This window comes from Chaetura pelagica, unplaced genomic scaffold (assembly GCF_000747805.2).
Source record: "Chaetura pelagica isolate M959 unplaced genomic scaffold, ChaPel_1.0 scaffold264, whole genome shotgun sequence".
Classification (NCBI taxonomy): domain Eukaryota; kingdom Metazoa; phylum Chordata; class Aves; order Apodiformes; family Apodidae; genus Chaetura; species Chaetura pelagica.
In genome coordinates, this window is record NW_009953064.1 from 482658 (window position 1) to 501279 (window position 18622).

General features: G+C 39.2%; 1 protein-coding gene across 1 annotated transcript in view; it reads right to left on the reverse strand.

Annotated features, from left to right (window-relative positions):
• The window catches only part of FARP2 (FERM, RhoGEF and pleckstrin domain protein 2), a 55965-nt gene extending 37609 nt beyond the window's left edge, over positions 1 to 18356 (reverse strand). The window contains exons 1-5 of the mRNA XM_009996721.1: positions 18153 to 18356; positions 5584 to 5688; positions 4196 to 4238; positions 2589 to 2667; positions 991 to 1088 (exon numbers count right to left, since the gene is read on the reverse strand). Coding sequence (XP_009995023.1) covers positions 991 to 1088; positions 2589 to 2667; positions 4196 to 4238; positions 5584 to 5688; positions 18153 to 18356 — 529 coding nt within the window. The remainder of the gene's footprint in view (positions 1 to 990; positions 1089 to 2588; positions 2668 to 4195; positions 4239 to 5583; positions 5689 to 18152) is intronic.
• Positions 18357 to 18622: the final 266 nt, after the last annotated feature.

The window sequence follows — 18622 nt, forward strand, 5'->3', positions numbered from 1 at the left end:
ATTCTCACTTTTAATTTTCTAGTAGACTAGGAACAAGACCAGTCACTGAGATTTGCTAACCAGCTCCATACTGGAAAATCATGAGCATATTTTAGCTGTGCCACTCACTCATGACACACACAGGATGGATTTGCTCTTCCAATAAAATCACCCAAACTAATATTATTATAATTGCATTACTGTATTACAATGCAGAATAATATAACTAGTAGCTATTTAGCAGTGCACTAGGGAAGAGGTACCATTTAAGTGCTTTTGTTTCAAGCTAGCAAGGAGACATAAAAACCCATTTCTGCAGCTCAAGTTACAGAACTGTAAACACTATCACTTGGGTGCTAATAAAGCTGATCTGGTGTCTGAACCCGTCCAAGTTTGCTCCTCTTAAAGGCCATGTTTTTAGGTCTTTAGGTGAGTACAAACTGAGCAGCAACATGGAGAGCTTTCAAACCAATTGCTTTCCACTTCCATTTGCAATCCCAACAAGGAGGAAAGCTGCTGACAACCCTGCTGCTGAACATGTTCTGGCACATTTAGTTCAGCCCGGTCTCTATACATTTATCTCCCCCAGCTGCAGGGAAACTGAGAAGTGAAACCAAGGAAGCAAGCAGTTGTTGGGCAGATAGTTGGATTTTATGATCTTGAACGTCTTTTCCAACCTTGATGATTCTATGATTCTGTAAGCATGGAGGCAGACAGGAGCAGCTGTCTGGGACATGAGTTCTAGTGACCCAGTTTGCAGAGCCAGGGAAAGCAGACAAGACACAAGGGTTTGGTTTTGTGCAATCTCCACAAAGCCAAAGCTACCTTCTACCTAAGCACCAGCTGTTCCTCACCACAGCTAGCCCTGACAATAATCCCAGTCTTCAAAATCAATGGGTTTACTGCTTGTACAGAAGGAAATAACTGCCAGATCCAAAATACTTTTGCTTACCAAAAGCTTCTGTGAGCAATGGCAACACCACCCCATGTCACCACAGCTGAAATACTCACATTGCAGGAGGTGAGAGACCAGAAGAGCAGCTGTATTGTCACTGCAGGTCAGTCGTTCCTCTGCCAAATCTCTCTTGATTTGCAAAGCAAACAGGTACCTGGGAGAGTGACAAGTGTTGGAGTTACCACTACCCCCTTGTGAAAGGGGAGCAGGGTTTTATAAAACCTGCATGTCCTAATTCTTCCCTTCTCCAAAAACAAGGCAACATGGAAGCCTTGCTACCAAGGATGGTCAAATCAAAAGAAATAAACTGTTGCTATTTTTGTGGTTTACTGTGCAATTTATCAGCATGATTCTAGAAGTGAACAGGGACAATGATGCAGAAGGAAAACCACATTTTTAATAAGTTTGATTTGCGAAGTAACAGCTGCTGTAGTTTTAAGCTGAACTCTAATGAACATTTCAGGTGATTTTATCTATTAGAAAAAAAAAAAAGAACATTGATTTTAATATCTTGCTAGAAAAAATAGTGAGCATTTCTGCTACCACTCAATTAATTTAACTCAGTGACTGTATTTTCCAGGACTGTCAAGTTAGCAGCCTATAAAGACAGTAACAAAGTCCATTTTCTTTTCTTATACATCTGTACTCATTTAACTAAAGTATTTTCCAACCAGTTCTTAAAGAAGAAAAATATTTCTATTTTAGCAGTTTCATGTAAGTAATAAATTGCCTGCAAAACACACAAGGATAGAAGAAAAACATAGCAGCCTCAGAAGTGTTGTAATAAGGAGTGATTTGGTAAAAACCAATTTTAATATATTTTTATGAATGTAATGCTGCCAAGTCTTTTGTGCTTTCCTGTTTACTTGAGAGAAGGTACAATAAAGACTCCAGTAAGTAGGCAACAACTTATTCCTATAAACCTCTAAACTGACAGACTGATCGATATTTTTTACTGAACTACATCCTGAAAGGGGCCAGTATTTTAAAAAATAAATAATTAATTTGAAAATACTATTTATCACATATTCTTCCTCATATTCTTGAGGGGAAAAGATAGTAAGAAGTATACATTTTCAATGTGGGGTTGGTTTTTTTGAAGTACTGTGTGTATGAAAGACTTTTATAAAGTATGCTGTGTTTTGCATATCTGGCTGAGCTATCTTGGTTTCTTCAATACACCCACAATAAAGTGTACATACCATTAACAGCATTATGAAATACCTATAGCCCTAAGCACAGACCAGAATTCTACAATTAGTTCTCCATAAATAGACAAAAACAGTACAGCATGTTTCCTAGTTGTAGAATACTTAGTGTGGACTTCAGAAGTTTAAATGATAAATAATTTCTTAAAATAGGTACCAATTAGAAATACAACTATTTATACAGGTACTGTTTAAGAGTATTTCCCCTAAATCCAGTCTCTTGACACTGTGATGTCTGGCAAGCCCTTAACCCTGCACTGTTTGCTGTTTTGAAAAATATTTTCTCTGATAAGGTTCATCTGCCAACACATCTGCTAAGACTGTGACACCTCTTTTACTCATTTTCAATGTAATTATGTTTGAATAAAGATGCAATGTCCTCCTACTCTTCCCTTCCTTATGTTTCAGGAGGCAACACAAACCATACTCTTCAAAAAATCCTTTACCTTGTATATTCCTCTTGCAACTGACCCGGGTCTGGAGGGAAAAACTTGACAGCTAGACGAAGCATTGTTGTCTTTGGTCCTGCAAGAAAAGTTGGTCATTTCACAAAAAAACTCTTTTTAATAAGCACGTGCATACGATGCTTTCCAATATGCACAGAAATACAACGCATATGAAGATCATCCAGCTTTCAGCTTGCCAGCTAAGCACAACTTATACAATTTCTAAAGTAAGTTTGCAGTTCAAATGCTGTAAAAAGAGTTGTATGAAACATGAAAGCTGTCATACTCCAAAGCAACACCTTGACTGCCTACAAAAGCATTGCAGGTGACCCAATGAGAGGTTCTCAGAAGGGTAAGGAGGTGGAGACATCCTACAAGCTCTAACACCAACCACCACTATCAGAGCTGTGGGACTGAATTCCTGAGAACAGCTGGACTCAGCTGGCTCCCTTGTGGAGTGTGTCTGCAGCCTGTCCCAGCTTGCTCATTAATACCTATTTCTTCCTATTTTAACACTGTTCTTGTCAATCTCTGCAACAGGGAGAAAACTAAATACACACAAACACCATTCTTTTATAGCTCGTTTGGATCTTCTGCTTGAAAAACAGTGTCAGGAAAAGTTAAAAATCTAGCTAGAATTGGTGATTTCTTGTTTTCTGGCAATCAGTTTAGGCAGAATAGTAACTAAAAACTCCCTCCCAGTACTTATTTTCAACATTTTTCAATTAAGATCTCGGAAGGAGTAGGAATTCACCACACCCTCCTGATCTTGTTCTTTCAAAAAGACTACAATCAGAAACAGAAAATAAGTAAACAGCTTAACCCTCTTCTAAGGGGGGGAAAAGTTTGACCTAATCTTTCAACATCGGAAGAACTACCATGCTGTATTCCTCAATTCTTTCTAGTCTTTGGAGTCAATCTTGTATTACTTTTTCAGAGCAGCAAAAAGCAAAGATAGCAACACTACTGCAATATCCTCCTGGCCAAAAAGCAAAATCAAACATCACGAGCCAAGCAAAGAGGACTCTGGAGCTGCAGCCACACACCAGGTGGGAGATTCCTACCTTTGTTCTCCAAGTGAAATTGCTCCCAAGCACATTGGAAAGAGTTTTTGAGAATTACATGGGAGTATCCACCCTGCCAAAACTCCCTGCCTGTCAGCAGGCTCTGAGTGCAGTTTTTTGCAGCACTTCTGAAAGGTGTCTGAGCTCTCAGACAGGCTCCCAAGACTCTCAGATGCTACCTCCTCCCATACAATGGGTGCAATAAACCAGAATATTCCTCCTCCTTTCCACCATCAGACAAACACAACTTAAGATCACAAAAAAGTCTTATTTCATTTAAACATAATGCCAGCTGACCCAATCTATATAAATATTTATCACAGAGAAAGAATCATACCTTCAGTAAGCTTCCATTCTACCCACCACATACTACATATTAAAAACATCAGGTTTGCATGCCCCAACAGGAACCACTATCACCCCTATCCACGTACAATTTTCAGGGAAGCATAACCAGTAAATCAAGTAGCAATTGTGAAAGCAACCCACATAAGGCAGATGCAAATGAAGGAAAACTTCCTTTATTTTTTTAAAACTACTTACTCCGTACTTGTTTAATGACAGGTTTCATAGGTTCCAGCCAAATCTGAAATGAAAGGGAAAAAATTACAAACTGACATTCACATTTGAATACAATATGAAAACATCAAAAGGAAATTCAAATTAAGCAGTAATTCATGAGTACGCACTTCTTCCTTTCTGTAGCAATGCAGTCACCCCTTGCTTTCAAACAAAGGTACTTAGCTATTTGAATTGCCATTTATCATGTATTAATAGAAAAATCACTGATCTGTGCTTAAAGCTCATCTGGACTGAAGAGCAGCCAGAGCACACCAGCACTGCTGAGAAGACCCAAATCAGGCCAAAACATCCAACCATAGAAGGAAGCCAGGCTACAGAATTACAGAAGGTCTGGAGTCAACTGTTTTTTCACTTCCATGCTTGGGCCATCTCTCTTCCCTTCCTGCCTAAGGATTTTTGCTCAATATTAATTTCCAACAAGTTTTTCTCTTTTGGCAAGCACATTTTTAAAGGCAGACTATGGTAGTTCTAGTAAAAAGAGTATCCATAAAATGAAAGCAAAGTATTCTGGATGCTCAACTTCTTTCTTTTTTTTTCCCCCTCAAATGAAAAATTGTAACAAGACAATTAAGTTCAGTCCTTACTAGTTTCTCTTCTCAGAGAGAGCTGAGGATTTTAAGAACCTTATTAGATGCAGAAACACTTTGGACACTTTGCAGAAGAAATGGAAACTATATAAGCTTTACTGTATTGCCTTGGCTCACGAGCAGTGTGTTTTAGCCCTAAGCCATATTTTCTGTGAATGACTCCTAAAACTAGAAAAAGTAAAGGGAAAAAAAAAATTAAGACAGTTTAGGGAACATTTTCTAGTTCAGAAACAACATTGTCCTCTTTGCAAGGTAAAGGATGAGCGACTAAGAGGCTTAGAGTGTCAGTATTTATCTAGATCAATGATTTAAAAAGCTTGCAAGTCTGTATGTCTGGTGAGGTTCATATATATTATAAAGAGGTTCATAATGACTCTTCAGAAAAATTAATTGAAGAGTGAATTAACTGTAGAGAAACATGAACACTCCCAAAATCACATACCACAGTATGATAACTGCTCCACGGACTACATTTTGAGTTGATGCTGCCCTTTTTAGAAGGAGAAGGATTTTATTTATGTCCCTGAAAGTGGGAACATCAGCAACTATTTCACTGCTTTATACATTTTTCTGCAATCTCACAAGAAGTAGAACCTGATTCCTCCCCTCTGCTTAATTAGTTGTTCTGAATGAAGCAGATTTACAAGTATCAAAGAGATAATCCTACAGGAGATTCCAACAGACTTTGAAATTTTGACACTCAAGCAACTTCAGTCACCAAACCTTTTTATTATACTGAATTTGCCAGGGAACTGTACTTACCCAATATGACTGGATGTTCTGGAACTCAATCCCAAAGTAATCTGATTCTATCAAATTCAGATGCTTGTAAACTTCTGTCAACAATGTCTGGCCATAGTATTTTGACTAAGGAAGTAAAAAAAAACAACAGAGTGAGCTGAAGATGAGTGCGTTTACAGCAAATTAGAAATAAAAAAAGATAGCATCTTTAGAAACTGTAGAAAAATATCTCAAAGATTTTTCATCTTATTTTTGTCACTGTAAAAGGCAAATATCCAATATACACAGCTCCATACAAACCTTCTGCTCAAAGCAGGGTCAGCTATGAGATCAAGCTAGATCAGCTGCAAGCTATTTGCAGCTACTTCAATAAACCAGTACCATTTGTTTGTGCAGTTGGATGGTGTGGCTTCCTCAGCTGCAGCAGCCTGAAGCAGGGGCTGCCAAAGCCCTGCCTGCACCCATGGCCCTCGCTCCCACCGACACCAGGGGCTGCATAACCACACATAGCTGTCACACCACAAGACTTGAAAACATCTGCAGATGGCCTAAGTGAGCCCAAGGAAGGCTGGCACAGGGAGCTTTGCATCCAACAAGGATTTACCTCTGACCTAGGAAGCCCTCGCTAGCCCTGCACGGAAGCAGGACTTCAAGGAGCCAGGCAGACTGCTGCTGGGGATCATGCCGATTGCTCACCACAGCTCATGCAAGGCCTTTGCTGAGAGAATTCCAACTCATCTTCTACAAAGGAACATCTTTGCAAAATCCTAACTTTTTTCTTACAACGTTCAAGAAAACCCAAGGTGACAATATTTATTCTTAATTAAGAAATAAACAGGAGGGCTACAGCAGTAACTCAAACACCCCCCTCTTACACCATGCCTTCTGTGGAAACACATCTGCCACGAATCCCTCTCTCAAGAATCCCACTCACTAGCCCTTTTCATGGACAAGTTATGTGCAAAGCCACTACACAAACAACAGCAGAAAGCAGCTATGGCAACACAGGAGAAAATGGGAAACTTTCACAGCACACCCAGAACAACTGTGCCCGGGTCTGCTTATTAAAACATAAAAGCTTGCTCTCAGCATCTATTACAGCAGGGCTGGAGCAGCCACCACAAGAAAAACAGCATTTATGAACCCACCCACCAGTCCAGCTGGATCACACAGCTGGATCACACAGAGCTGAATCCAAAGGCCTTTCACATCCTTGTTCCAGCAACACACAAAAGCAAGCAGGACAGCTTGAGTAGGCTGTGAAAGGAGGGAGCAGTCACCGAAATCCATGTTCTTCTTTAGACCACAGAACTAGTCCTGTCTTGGACCAGAGAACGAATCCTGCAACACCAGTGACAGGGTCTGGCACGGCTCTGGTAAACAGAACACACTTGGGGCAGTCATGCCACTGAGGTCTTGTTTATTCGGAAAAGTAAAACTGCTGGAAGGCTCTAAGACTTTCTCATCACAGCTGGCACACAGCTCTGTAATTGACTCTTCAAATTCAGAGCAGTTTATGTTTTAAAAGTACTAGGTATTATAACAAATTAATGTGCAAATGAAAAGATCTAATAAATAAAAGAATGGGTTACTTTAGGTGAAAAGAAAGAGGGTTCACAAAAGGAAAAATATGGTAAAAGTTTGAGGAAATCGTTTCATGTTACATCCAAGAGTAATTGTTTCTTATAGGAAAGAGATAAACTGTCAGTGTTTTTAGAACTGTTAAAAATGTTAAGTGTAAAATTATTTTGGCTATCAAATGTCACTTTTGGTGTCATTTACAATAAGTTAAGAAAAGCCTCGTTTTCAGTTGAGTATCATTTCATAGCAATCCCTTCAAAACATACAACAACAACATAGCCTTTTCAAAGAACAGCAATGATTTTATTTTAAAATAAAAATAGATTGCAAAACCTTGAGACAATTTTTTATTATTATTTATTTTCCAATGCTGTGGAAAAACTCTTCTTGGAGCTATTTAATTCCTCAATTTGTTTGTTAAATTTATAATCTTCTTTAAAATTTGGAAGTTGAGAAAAATAAAAGAACTATGTGTCACTGTTTAATCTGCATAAAAGTAGCACAAAGTAAAATCTTTCAAGCAATTACTTTATGACTGTAATTTCAACATCAGGGCAAGAAGCTGCATGAATGCATTTTAGAAGGGTCCCTTTTTCAATACAGATGCACAGCACAGCATATTTTCCATTCCAAACTTCTCAATTACTCTTTATATGCTGCCAAAGCAACTACTGATATTACTGAATTATTCCACATAAAAAAGAAAAAAAAGTTTTAAAAAAATTAAATAGGCAGCTAACAAAAGCTTTTCCCAGTGACCCAGCTCCAACTCTACTACAGACTATTTTAACAAGTCATCATTATAAGACTGTTCAGTACAATAGATTTTTTCAAATCCATTTGTATATTTAAATCCAGCTTGAAAAGCTCCCTTGGAGCTGTGTAAGCAGGGTATCCTGACAGGCAGAATGCCCACATGGCAAACCCCTGGAAAAATGCCTTAAGCCCTCACTTAAGCCAGTGCCAGGAAAGAACAGAATAAATAGGACCAAACATTTTAAGCTGAAAATTTTATTTTCTCAAATATCATCACTACCTCTACGGAAGATCCTTCCGCTCCCGTAAATTTTAGCTTAGGATGATGGAAAAACAGGAACAAATAGCCTAAAATATTCAGTAGACCACAGTTCATTATTATTGAAACCAATTCTTCCTCTGTAAATCCCAAGCATGTATTCCAGAACACTTTAAGCTTCTGCTTCCACATATTTTAAATTAAAACTCAAACAATCCAGTATTTTCATAATGAGTAGTATTCTGTATTGTCACATTCCAAAACTGTGCTTGCTCAGACTTTTCAAAAACCAAAATGCACTTTTGGCAGCACCAAAACCACCCAAACAAGCACCACCACCACCACCAAAAGAAGCCCATACATGTCCAAAACCCAAGAGTCTGGAAAAAAAAAAAGGAGACGTATAGAATGGAAATTCTTATGCAGCCAGAGCCAGCTGAACCACCAGCCCCAAGTTCAGCAAACCTTGGAGTGTGTGTCACAGAGATCTGCAACTGTTGGGAGACCGAATCCTGCAGTAAACATTTGCATGAAGGGAAGGATTTTATATTTGACAGCAGCACTGACAAGGAGCACCCCATGAGCAGCCAAAGAGAGGCACAGGCATGACAAGTAAACTGAACTGATTTCAATAAAGACACATTCACCATCCATGAATTTGTCTTTTAAAATTTTATTTTATTTTTCGTGCACTTTACTGGTCTGTCTAATGAAAAGAGGGATTTAGGGATTTCTCATCTTTTGGCAAATTAAAAACATGGCAATCAGCAACTAAACATAGCAGTTAGGCCAGACTTGTTATTTCCTTTCTTAACCAGAAATATACAAACATCTCAGTGAGCTTCTAGCTCTGTTTATCTACAACCCTTTAGTAAGCTGTTAGATCTCTGTCCAAGTGCAGTGTGATACATAAAAAATGCCTTAAAACCTCCCTATTAATAACTATCATTAATGCCACATATAAACAAAAGCTGTATTTATGAATACAGGGTGTACATTTAAACCACATTTATTAGGAAGAAGGAAATAATATAAGATGGCAAAGAATACCATTCATTAACCTTTTGTTACCAGGGCTAAAACAAGGAGACCTTACCACCTTCATATCTAGCTTTTAATCCACAGAATGGATAAGTAATAATACTACCACCTTCATATCTTTTAATCCACAGAATGGATAAGTAATAATAACAGTCTTCTTTTCCAGTATTTTATTAGTTTCTTCAATTTTGATTGGAACAAGTAACTCAAATGAAAATGGTCCCTGCCTCCTCACAGAAATGGGAAGCTGGTAACAACAGATGTAACAAACACTGGTTTCACATGGTGAGCCAGTACTGCTTAAACACCATTTTATTTTGATTATCAGAACATTTAACAATACCTTTCAACCTCAATTATTTTAATCTTTCTTTTACTACTTTGTGAAGAAAACTGTATTTTAAATCCATGTATTTGTTTTATTCACTCTTATAAACTGACAGGTCTCAACTACAGATTATTTTACTAAGACAATGCCAGAAAGGGTTTGCAGTGCATGTACGAAGCTACAGAGGAATCGGGGGATTGGTTTGTTGTTGTTTTTTTTCAAATGAGAATCCCCAGCCAGACAAATTATTCTAGAACTCTAAGCCTATGGCCCATTTAATTAAGGTTAGCTTTAAAACCTGTGATCATTTAAAGGTTCAAGCAGTGTTGAAGCACTTTACTGCCAAATGAACCAGCTCTACCCAACAAACAAGCTTTTCCAGAGTGGCCAGACTTGTTGGGTGCCTGAAAGTAGGAAAACAATAATTTGCTGGCATGGGAAAAGATCCCCAAGAGGGAGGGAATTATGTGAACGAGACTGGGAAATGTATATACTTAGGTAGATAGCATGTAGAGACAAAAAATAGTCCCAGGGTCCAAAAGTGCTCTCGTGCTGAAATACCTGGAGCACTCAAACTAAAACACACTGTGCTCAGAGAAAACATTCAGCCAACACATGATCCCCAAGCACTATATACAAAGAGCGCATGGAAGATACACATGAAAATTACTGGGCATAGAGCAGAAGTTCTCAGTCACTTTCATCACCTGAAGAGAAAAATACAAGTGTGAACCCTCCCATACTTCTGCTTCATACACTGCTCCAAACTACCTGCAGAAGAGCCAGGTCACCCAAATCAAAACCCTGGAGCACATCACAGTTTTTCAGGACACTGCTGCTTGACAATTTGGCACCAGAGTTGATGCTTGCTAGTAATTGACCACTCAGAGGACAGCAGCAACAGTGGGACAGAAAGGCAGGGGTGAAGATCCCAGAAACAGAAATGCCAGAAAACAGCACCAACAATGACACTGGGGCAATTTTTACAACAGACACTGTTTCAAATAATCTGCAAAGGGCCAAGGCAACACTGCACCAACAGCCTTCTTCAAACATCAAGTGCCCACTTGGAAGGGCTTAGACTCCTCAGCCTGCTACATTAAGTATCTGCACTATTTCAAGCCTTTAAACAACTTGATGGCTGAAATAGCCAAGGACAGATACAAGTGCCTAATTATGAAAATGGCCTGCTGTCAAAATGGGCAATATGCCATTACTAGCCATCCTCCAAAACAGCCTTCTTCCATTTCCAGAAATTCAGGTTAATAACAGAATGTCTAAGCACCTACTTTGTTCATCCAAGCTGTAAAACAGTATAATAAAGCCAAGAAACTAGAAGTTAGCAGACTGATGATCTCAATTTTTCCTCCCTTGGCTACAAAACCCTGTAAACTTGTACAAACCACTGCACCTCCCAACTCCTTCTACCATGCCTGGTCATTTTGTGCATTTATATTGTAGGTATTCCAGGAACTTACACAGCATAATTTCATATATGTAAGTATATAAATACAACTCTATGGTTTTAAGTAATTTTAAAGACACGACTTTTTTTCCCTTTTGTTCATAAAAAAAGATTACCAAAATTGCTAGTCCTTTCCCATTAATTATGCTTTTGCCTCAAAACCATCATCCCTGCTCACACCAGAGAGATTTGATCTGGGCTTTCCCTATGAGGGAAGGCACCTTCCCTACAGTGCTCCAGGCTGGCAAACCACATGAATGAGCCTGCACAAAGGAAATCCTTTAAAACATCAAGAATATAAGACAACCTTGAAAAATTATTTAGACAAATAAGGTCTTTTTATAGGAAAGGCCCAAACTATATTTCATTTTGTGCAAAACTGAAATTTTAGCTGCTTTCCTAACATCACTCCCCACTGTACTTTGAGCAGAGCTTCGATATCATGGCAATGGGTTAATAAATACCTACAGGACAGATAAGATAAGGCCAAAGCTTTGTTAACTTCCCCCTTTGCAGCAGGAGTCTTTCCTACACCTCTGGCTTGAGGGGTACCTGCACAAGAGGTGGGCTGAGAGGCACAGTGATGCTCATCCTTCATTATTTCAGTTGAAGTATACATCAGACAGCTCTAACCCAGAGCTGCTACAAAGTCCTCTTTCCTTTCTTTTTAAACCAATACCACTCCTGTTTTGTGCTCAGGATCCACCAAGTGCTGTGCCCATGCACTGGGCAACTGAAGAGCAGAGATATCAAACAAACCAGTTTTGGATGTTGGTGCTGGGAAAGCAGGCCTGCAACTACACTCCCATCATCTCTCTTGAGTAGGAGGGCATTAATAATTAAAATACTTCAGTTGCCATTCCTCTGCTGTAAGGCTGGGAAGAAACAACTCAAGTGATGCTTTCAAACCTACCTTCACCATCACCAGAACGCTCCAAAACACATGTACACATGCAAAATCCAAGCACAGTGCTACAGCCGTGTCAAAAAAGCATCACAAGTTCTACTACAAGAGATCACTAACAAGCAACATGCTCCAATTTAAAGAGCCTGATTTTTTTTTTCCCCATCACATTTAGTACCTGTGCCCTCAAGTCAGGGCTGCAGCACATGCAGAAGCTATTCCAGGACTTCCAGAAGTGTTTGAACTCACTATATAAACTACTTGGTAGCTCAATATAATTTTTTTCCTCGTCTTTTCACCTTGTTTTTATTCATGAATGGCTCCTCTGACAGACAAGCAGTTCTTATCACCTCCACATCCAACATCACAACCTTAAAAATTTATATAAATCTTTTACACAAGGTATGGTCACCACAGCATAAATATGCAATTTCTATGGTTTCTCTCTTGCACAAGTTGGTAACATTGCCCTTGCCAGATGTGTCTTGTTGCAAGGTGAAACAGATGAGACACAGGTATGCTGCTGCAACCCTGCTTATTGAAACACATGTTCACAAGGCTTTGCTTCTCTGAATACAGCTGGATACCAGGTGACACCACCCAAGCCCAACATCAAGTCCCTTTTTTCAGCAGGCACTAACTTTAAATCTCTCTGTGCCTTTTAGCACACTGCATTTCTGTAGCTGCCTTTAACTGATCGTGGGTTGTTTCCTGGGTTTTTCTCCCCCCTGTCATGCTCTCTGTACGTTCTACATAATTATTAATTTGTGGAACCAACTTTGATTGTCACCTACATCCCAAATAGGCTGCCAAACAACTTTTTTAAAAAAAATACAGCATTTCTTACAGTTATTTTGACAGAATGGCACAGACTAATCTCAGATAATCCCTATCCTTTGAAGCTGGGTTATGAAAAAAATAAATACTTCTGGAGAATACAGGTGTTAAAGAAACTAACAGTATTTCCTTTCTTTATTAGTGATGATGACACATTGTTGGAATTAGGAAGCAAGTTAACAGGCAGCAGCTTCTTCTTTACAAGGCTGTGTAGCAGTTACTTCAGAAGGCAGCCCAGAGGAACTAAGTATAAGAACTGTACCACTGCATATATGCCAGGACCATTAAGTTATGCATTGGTTTATTTTATCAAATCTCATCCAGACAGAGCAATTACAGGCAGAAAGTTCTCAGTATGCTTAGGATGAACTAAAGAGAGCTGCAAGAGTTCAGCTTTACACCAACTCTGTGTTAACTAAGTAAATGCTACTCTCACACTCTTCCTCAATTCACCCTTCTGAACCCTCACGAGAAGTTTTTCATCTATGCACATCATGTGGTGATGGATATTCACTACAGTGTATCACAGCCATACAAAGTTATTAATTCCATTACATTCAAACTTCAACTGTGAAAACACTTGATCACCATTTTACTAAATGGTTGCTGTGATTTAAGTTAAACATATGCCTTGACTAGACCTTTCATACAGGAATATTCAGATTGTTTCTGTTTTGCTGCATTACAACTGTTATCTTTTCCCATAATGGGACGCCCAGTGTCCAGAGAAACATGAAGCAGTAAATTGTTTTTATAGCACAATTTATGTTCACATCTTCCCTTAAAAACAACACATACAGACCAAATGTCTGTCAACAGAACGGCTGCAGTTTTACCTTTCTCCACCCAATACCACATTCCTACATAGCATCAAAAAAGTCAAGCCCCCAAACACAAAATAACATATTGTAAAAATACATAAAAGAATCAAAGAGTACACAAATTGCAAAGCTTCAATTACTTTCTTTTTAAACTCTACAATAACTTCAAATTTTAAATAGTGAACTACTAACTTTCTCTTCTGAGGTCAGACGAAAATAAGTCCTAAGGAAGCTTATTTGCCATATTTAGGAGAGTCAAACCGGAGCAATGACAAACATCTGGCTATGATTCTTTCTGGAATTTTGACTATTTCTTCCCAGTCAGGGAAGGAAAACACTGAGCTGACTAACACAGCATCTCGATTCCTTCAGCACAGCGCTTAATAGGATTCAGAAGCAGCCTGTCCTCCCACTTCCCACATATTTAAGCTGTTAATACTTTTACAGCACAGAGGGGACAAAAAAAAAAGCCTTTATGAAAGGAAGGTCTAAGCAGGCGAAGGGAGAGGCAGAGCCCTGACAGAGCCAGAGCCAGCAGCAGGCTGCTTTGTCCTGATGGAGAAGCTGCTGTGCCAAAATGGGCTGAGGGTTTGCCACGGCCCACGATGAGGACAGCCCCTCTGAAAACTCACTGCAGGGTCTGTTTTGCAGTGCCCACGGCACGCTCTCCATTTTCAACAGATGCTTATTTCTTACTTAAAACTGCTCAATAACAACCAAGTTATTAGGTACACTAATGCTACTGTAAGAAGTCACTGAGAAGTAGCATTTTTTCAGAGTGCACAAGCTGGAAAATCTCTCTCCAAACCACTGGAAGTTACAAGGCACATAAAGCTGTCAGATTGCTTCCCTCACCACCCCAAAAACTTCCAGTGGTCCCAGCCCAGCTCCTGATTTCAGGGCTTCTGCCACTGCAAATCATAGACATGGGCTCTGACAGCTGCTTAGAAACAACATCTGAAGAGGTGCTGTTTTCATGACCCCTTTTAAATTACAGATGCCTGCGAACTGCACAGAAACAAGAATAACTAAAACAGGTATGCTACTCCAAACATATGGATGGAAACTAATTTTGCACTTGTAATAATGCAATTTGTACATTTAAACAAAGGAAGAGTCACGTAAGTGGCCAGAAAAGACAGTATCACAATCAGAGTAATCACCGAGTAGCTGTTTTCACACTCCAAGGCACAAGAACATTTGCACTGGCCTGAACTGCAGGGAAAACAACTTCCAAGCATGGTGAGACTTCAGGACAAACCCAAAATTCCAGCACAAGCTGGTTGAAAGCTAAGAAAAATTCAAACCAACATTGAGAAACATGTTACTCAAAGCAACCTGACAAAGAATAGCATGAAAGGGAAAAGCAAACAACTAGGTTAAGTTTTCCACTGAGTAGAGCAGGCAGGCAGACCACACAGCACTAAGAACTGTGCTATGATTTTATGGAAAGTATGGAAAATTCAATGATAACATAACACAAGTATTTCTCACTCCCAATTTTTATTTTACATTCAAGCAGAAGGAGAAGAGGAAGTACACACAACTGAAGAGGTGCCACGTCCTCCCCAGAGTTTGATAAACTTGAAGCAAAATAATCAAAATGTCTTTTTCCAGGCCACTTTCCCACAGCATACAGCTTAATTCATATAAGAAAGCAAGCACACCTATTTCCGACATAAGGAACAGTATACAGACCTAATATTAAACATTACATTATGCCACTAAATGTCTTAGTTAGCTAGCGCAAAGAGAAAACTAGGTCAGAGAATCACAAATCAAGCCAAAAGCTATCAGGGAAGTATAAAACACAATTTCCTATACCCTAAATTTCCATAGCCTAAGTTGCAGCACATTTTGCTGTCTTCCATAACCAGCACCTGACAAGTACAAATTCACCAAGTGGTCATTTTGGCAAACTAAACCCTGCCCAGACCCTTCTACTTCAGTCTTCCATCTTCTTATGCTGATCAAAGGCCTCCAAGTTTAGTATCTTATGAAAACCAGGAAAGCTGACAGAAATTCTATTTAAAAACCCTGATTACTTTGAAGTGTGCCCATAGTCTGAATACTGTTGAATCTTCCAATCATCCATCAGGTTGTCTCCAAACTACCCATTTGGACAGACTCAGCTTGGAGGGAGGAGGACAGGCATTCCCATGATGTGGCACGTGCAAGATTTGAACTGACTAAACAAGTTTGCTGGAAAAAGAGGGAAACTTCCCCCTCTCAACTGATGAAAATAATTAATAATCCAGTCTGGCTTTGGACAGGCTTGTCTCATTCTCTATTCTGTTCTGGGAGAGAAAGGAGAAACCATAAATATGCAATTTTCAGCTTTTTATACTCGAGAAAACATTTGAGTATTTCTCCATCCCCTAACATTCAAAAGATTCCCTGGAGAGGAGCTCTGTCCCAGTGTACTTAAAGAACTGCTACCTCTTACTGATTAACAAAACTTATGATTAGAAAGAAAATCTTACAGCACAGATAGTGAGAGTGGACAGAGACAGTGGATTTTAAACATAAGGCTGTGGATTGTAGCTGTACTGAAGTTTCAACACACTGTTCTAGGTATAAAAATAACATGAAGGAAAGACTGCTTTCCTATTTTGTTCTTAACCCATCTGTTAAGCCATTTTTTCAGTCTCTTTTCTTGCCCTTCTTTGGCAAGTTAAAAAACCCAAGCAATGGGGAAGAGCTACCAAACGAGTATCCACAAGCACCTGCCAGGAGATAAGGAAGTGCCTAGTCAGTCCCTTTCACTGATATACCACTCTTCTCAGTAAAAAAATATAAGAATGTATTTTATATATATAAAATATATATACTATAGTTCTTAGAAGATAGAAGGGTAAATGATCTGAAGAGGGGACATGATTTGAAGACGGGAAAAAAAACACACCTTTTGCCATAAGGTCCATTAGAAGTCAGTGCCAACAGCACCTATGAGAAAGGCCTCAGTGTCCTACTAGACTGAAAAAATATCACTGACCTGAATCAACACAAAACCCATTAAACAGTTAATGAGGACAGCACCCCCTCTTGTTTCCACACCCAGTGAAAAAAAAATTGCAAAAGCAAAGGGAAGCAGGCAAGTGGCACTGCAATCAGAGCTAACATCCCTCTAGGACAGCTGCTTAAACATCAGTTTCTCTCATTGCTTAAAAAAACCACAACAACAAACAACTGTGCTAGCCCACACTAGCTTTCAGCAAACGTGGCTGACCTTTCCTAATTTTTGCCCTCAATCCCCAAAGGGAAAAATTTCCATTTTCCATCACAAATAGCAGTCAGCATTGCTGCTATCCTACCAGTACACCCAACAAATGAGGAGGCAGAGGGTTACTATGCTTGCTATCAGCTGATGCCTCATTTGGACAAAAATGAAAGGCCATGTAGGCAGTGCACGACCAGGACTCCAATGCTACAGTGGCTAAGTGTGGATCTTTTTGTGCTCCATGCTCTACAGGTGGACAAAGGACGACCCTCTAGCTGCTCACATCCAGGAAAAAGTTTCTAAGTTGCTAAGTTCCGACAGCCTCGTGAAGAAGAATATTACTCATAGAAAAGAGATTAACTATCGCCTCAAGATAGTGGCTGCCCAAATTGGGGTGTCACTGTGGATGCTGTAATGAGAGACAGCTTTCCAGGTAAAAAGAGAAAATTAAAATAGTTTCTAATCATGGAATATCTCACTATGATGGGGGAAAGATAAGACAAAGGGTCAAGGATGGAGCTAAACTGGACCTGCAGGAGGCCAGAAAGCAATGAAGATAACTGGAAGGATATATAGTCAAGACTGTACCAGCAGGCAAAGGAGAACCAGGTCAAAACAAACCCCAAAAACCCCAGATTTCATGTTTGAGAGTTGAACAGCTGAACAGCAATCTGTAGAAGATATCCCTCAAATCCACTATTTCTTCAGAACTTCATAGACATCATTTTCAGTCTATTGCAAAAACCTGTCTAAGTCTATGCAACAAACTAAGGCTACAAGTACTAATAGCAAAGTCAATTTTTGATTGTTTAAAAAGCAGAACCACCCACACTTGAGGATGGTCTCTATTTGTTAAGGTGGATTTCCCCAATTGCTAAGCAAGCAGAATTTTAAATACAAGTTTTCAGAAACATTGCCACCTCTCTGATGCCTTCCTCCCAAACTGCTGCAACAAGCAAACACTGTCAAATAGGAGGAAGTTTATTTGAAGAGAATACAAACCATTAAAATAATTAATAAAAAGTAGTAACAACAACAACAAAAAAACCCAAACAAACTCTAATGCTCTCCCAGCTGCCAAATCAACAAAGCTGCATGTGGCTCAGGAAGCAAGGACAGTTTGGCAGAGGATATAGCTGGTGTTCCCCCAAAGCAAATAACAATTAAAGCCTCTTGTTACAGTATGTGCTTGTATTTAAAGTCTGTTGAAAACATCTCTTAAAAGATTTTTAAAACCAAGATGTGCTCCTCATTTAACTACTTGTAAGTAGGTAAAATCCTACAGGATTCTTTATCTAAATACTGCCTAAAAACATCCCAAGAGCTTTACATTACTGGAGGTTAAGTGTACTTGAAATCAGATTTAAACTGTTCTTACCTCAATGTCAAGCACTTCCACTGTGTTGTCCAACATCTTTATTTTGATGGGTAAGTCCCTCTCATGTGTTTTGGCAGGCAATGATGCCATTGCAGTAGAGAAGTTCTGTCCTGTCTCCAAGGTGCTCACTCCTGTAGCCTTCTGAACACCCAAACGAGAGCCAGGAGTCTGCAGGACTCTGTATGTTCCTTCTATCTCTCCCATCTTTTGACAATCAGCAGAGCCTAAGGAAACCTGGAAAAAAACAAACAATTACAGTCTGACAGATAGTTTTCCACTGATATCCCATACAAAAAATGCTACCCACTGAAGCATGATGACACACATCAAGTCCTTATTTAATGCTCTTCAACCCACTATCAAAACTAAAAATTAAGTTGATGAAACTAATAATAAAGTTGATGGGGAGGGATTTTTCATCAGAGAGCATAGTGATAGGACAAGGGGTAATGGATTAAAACTGAAATCAG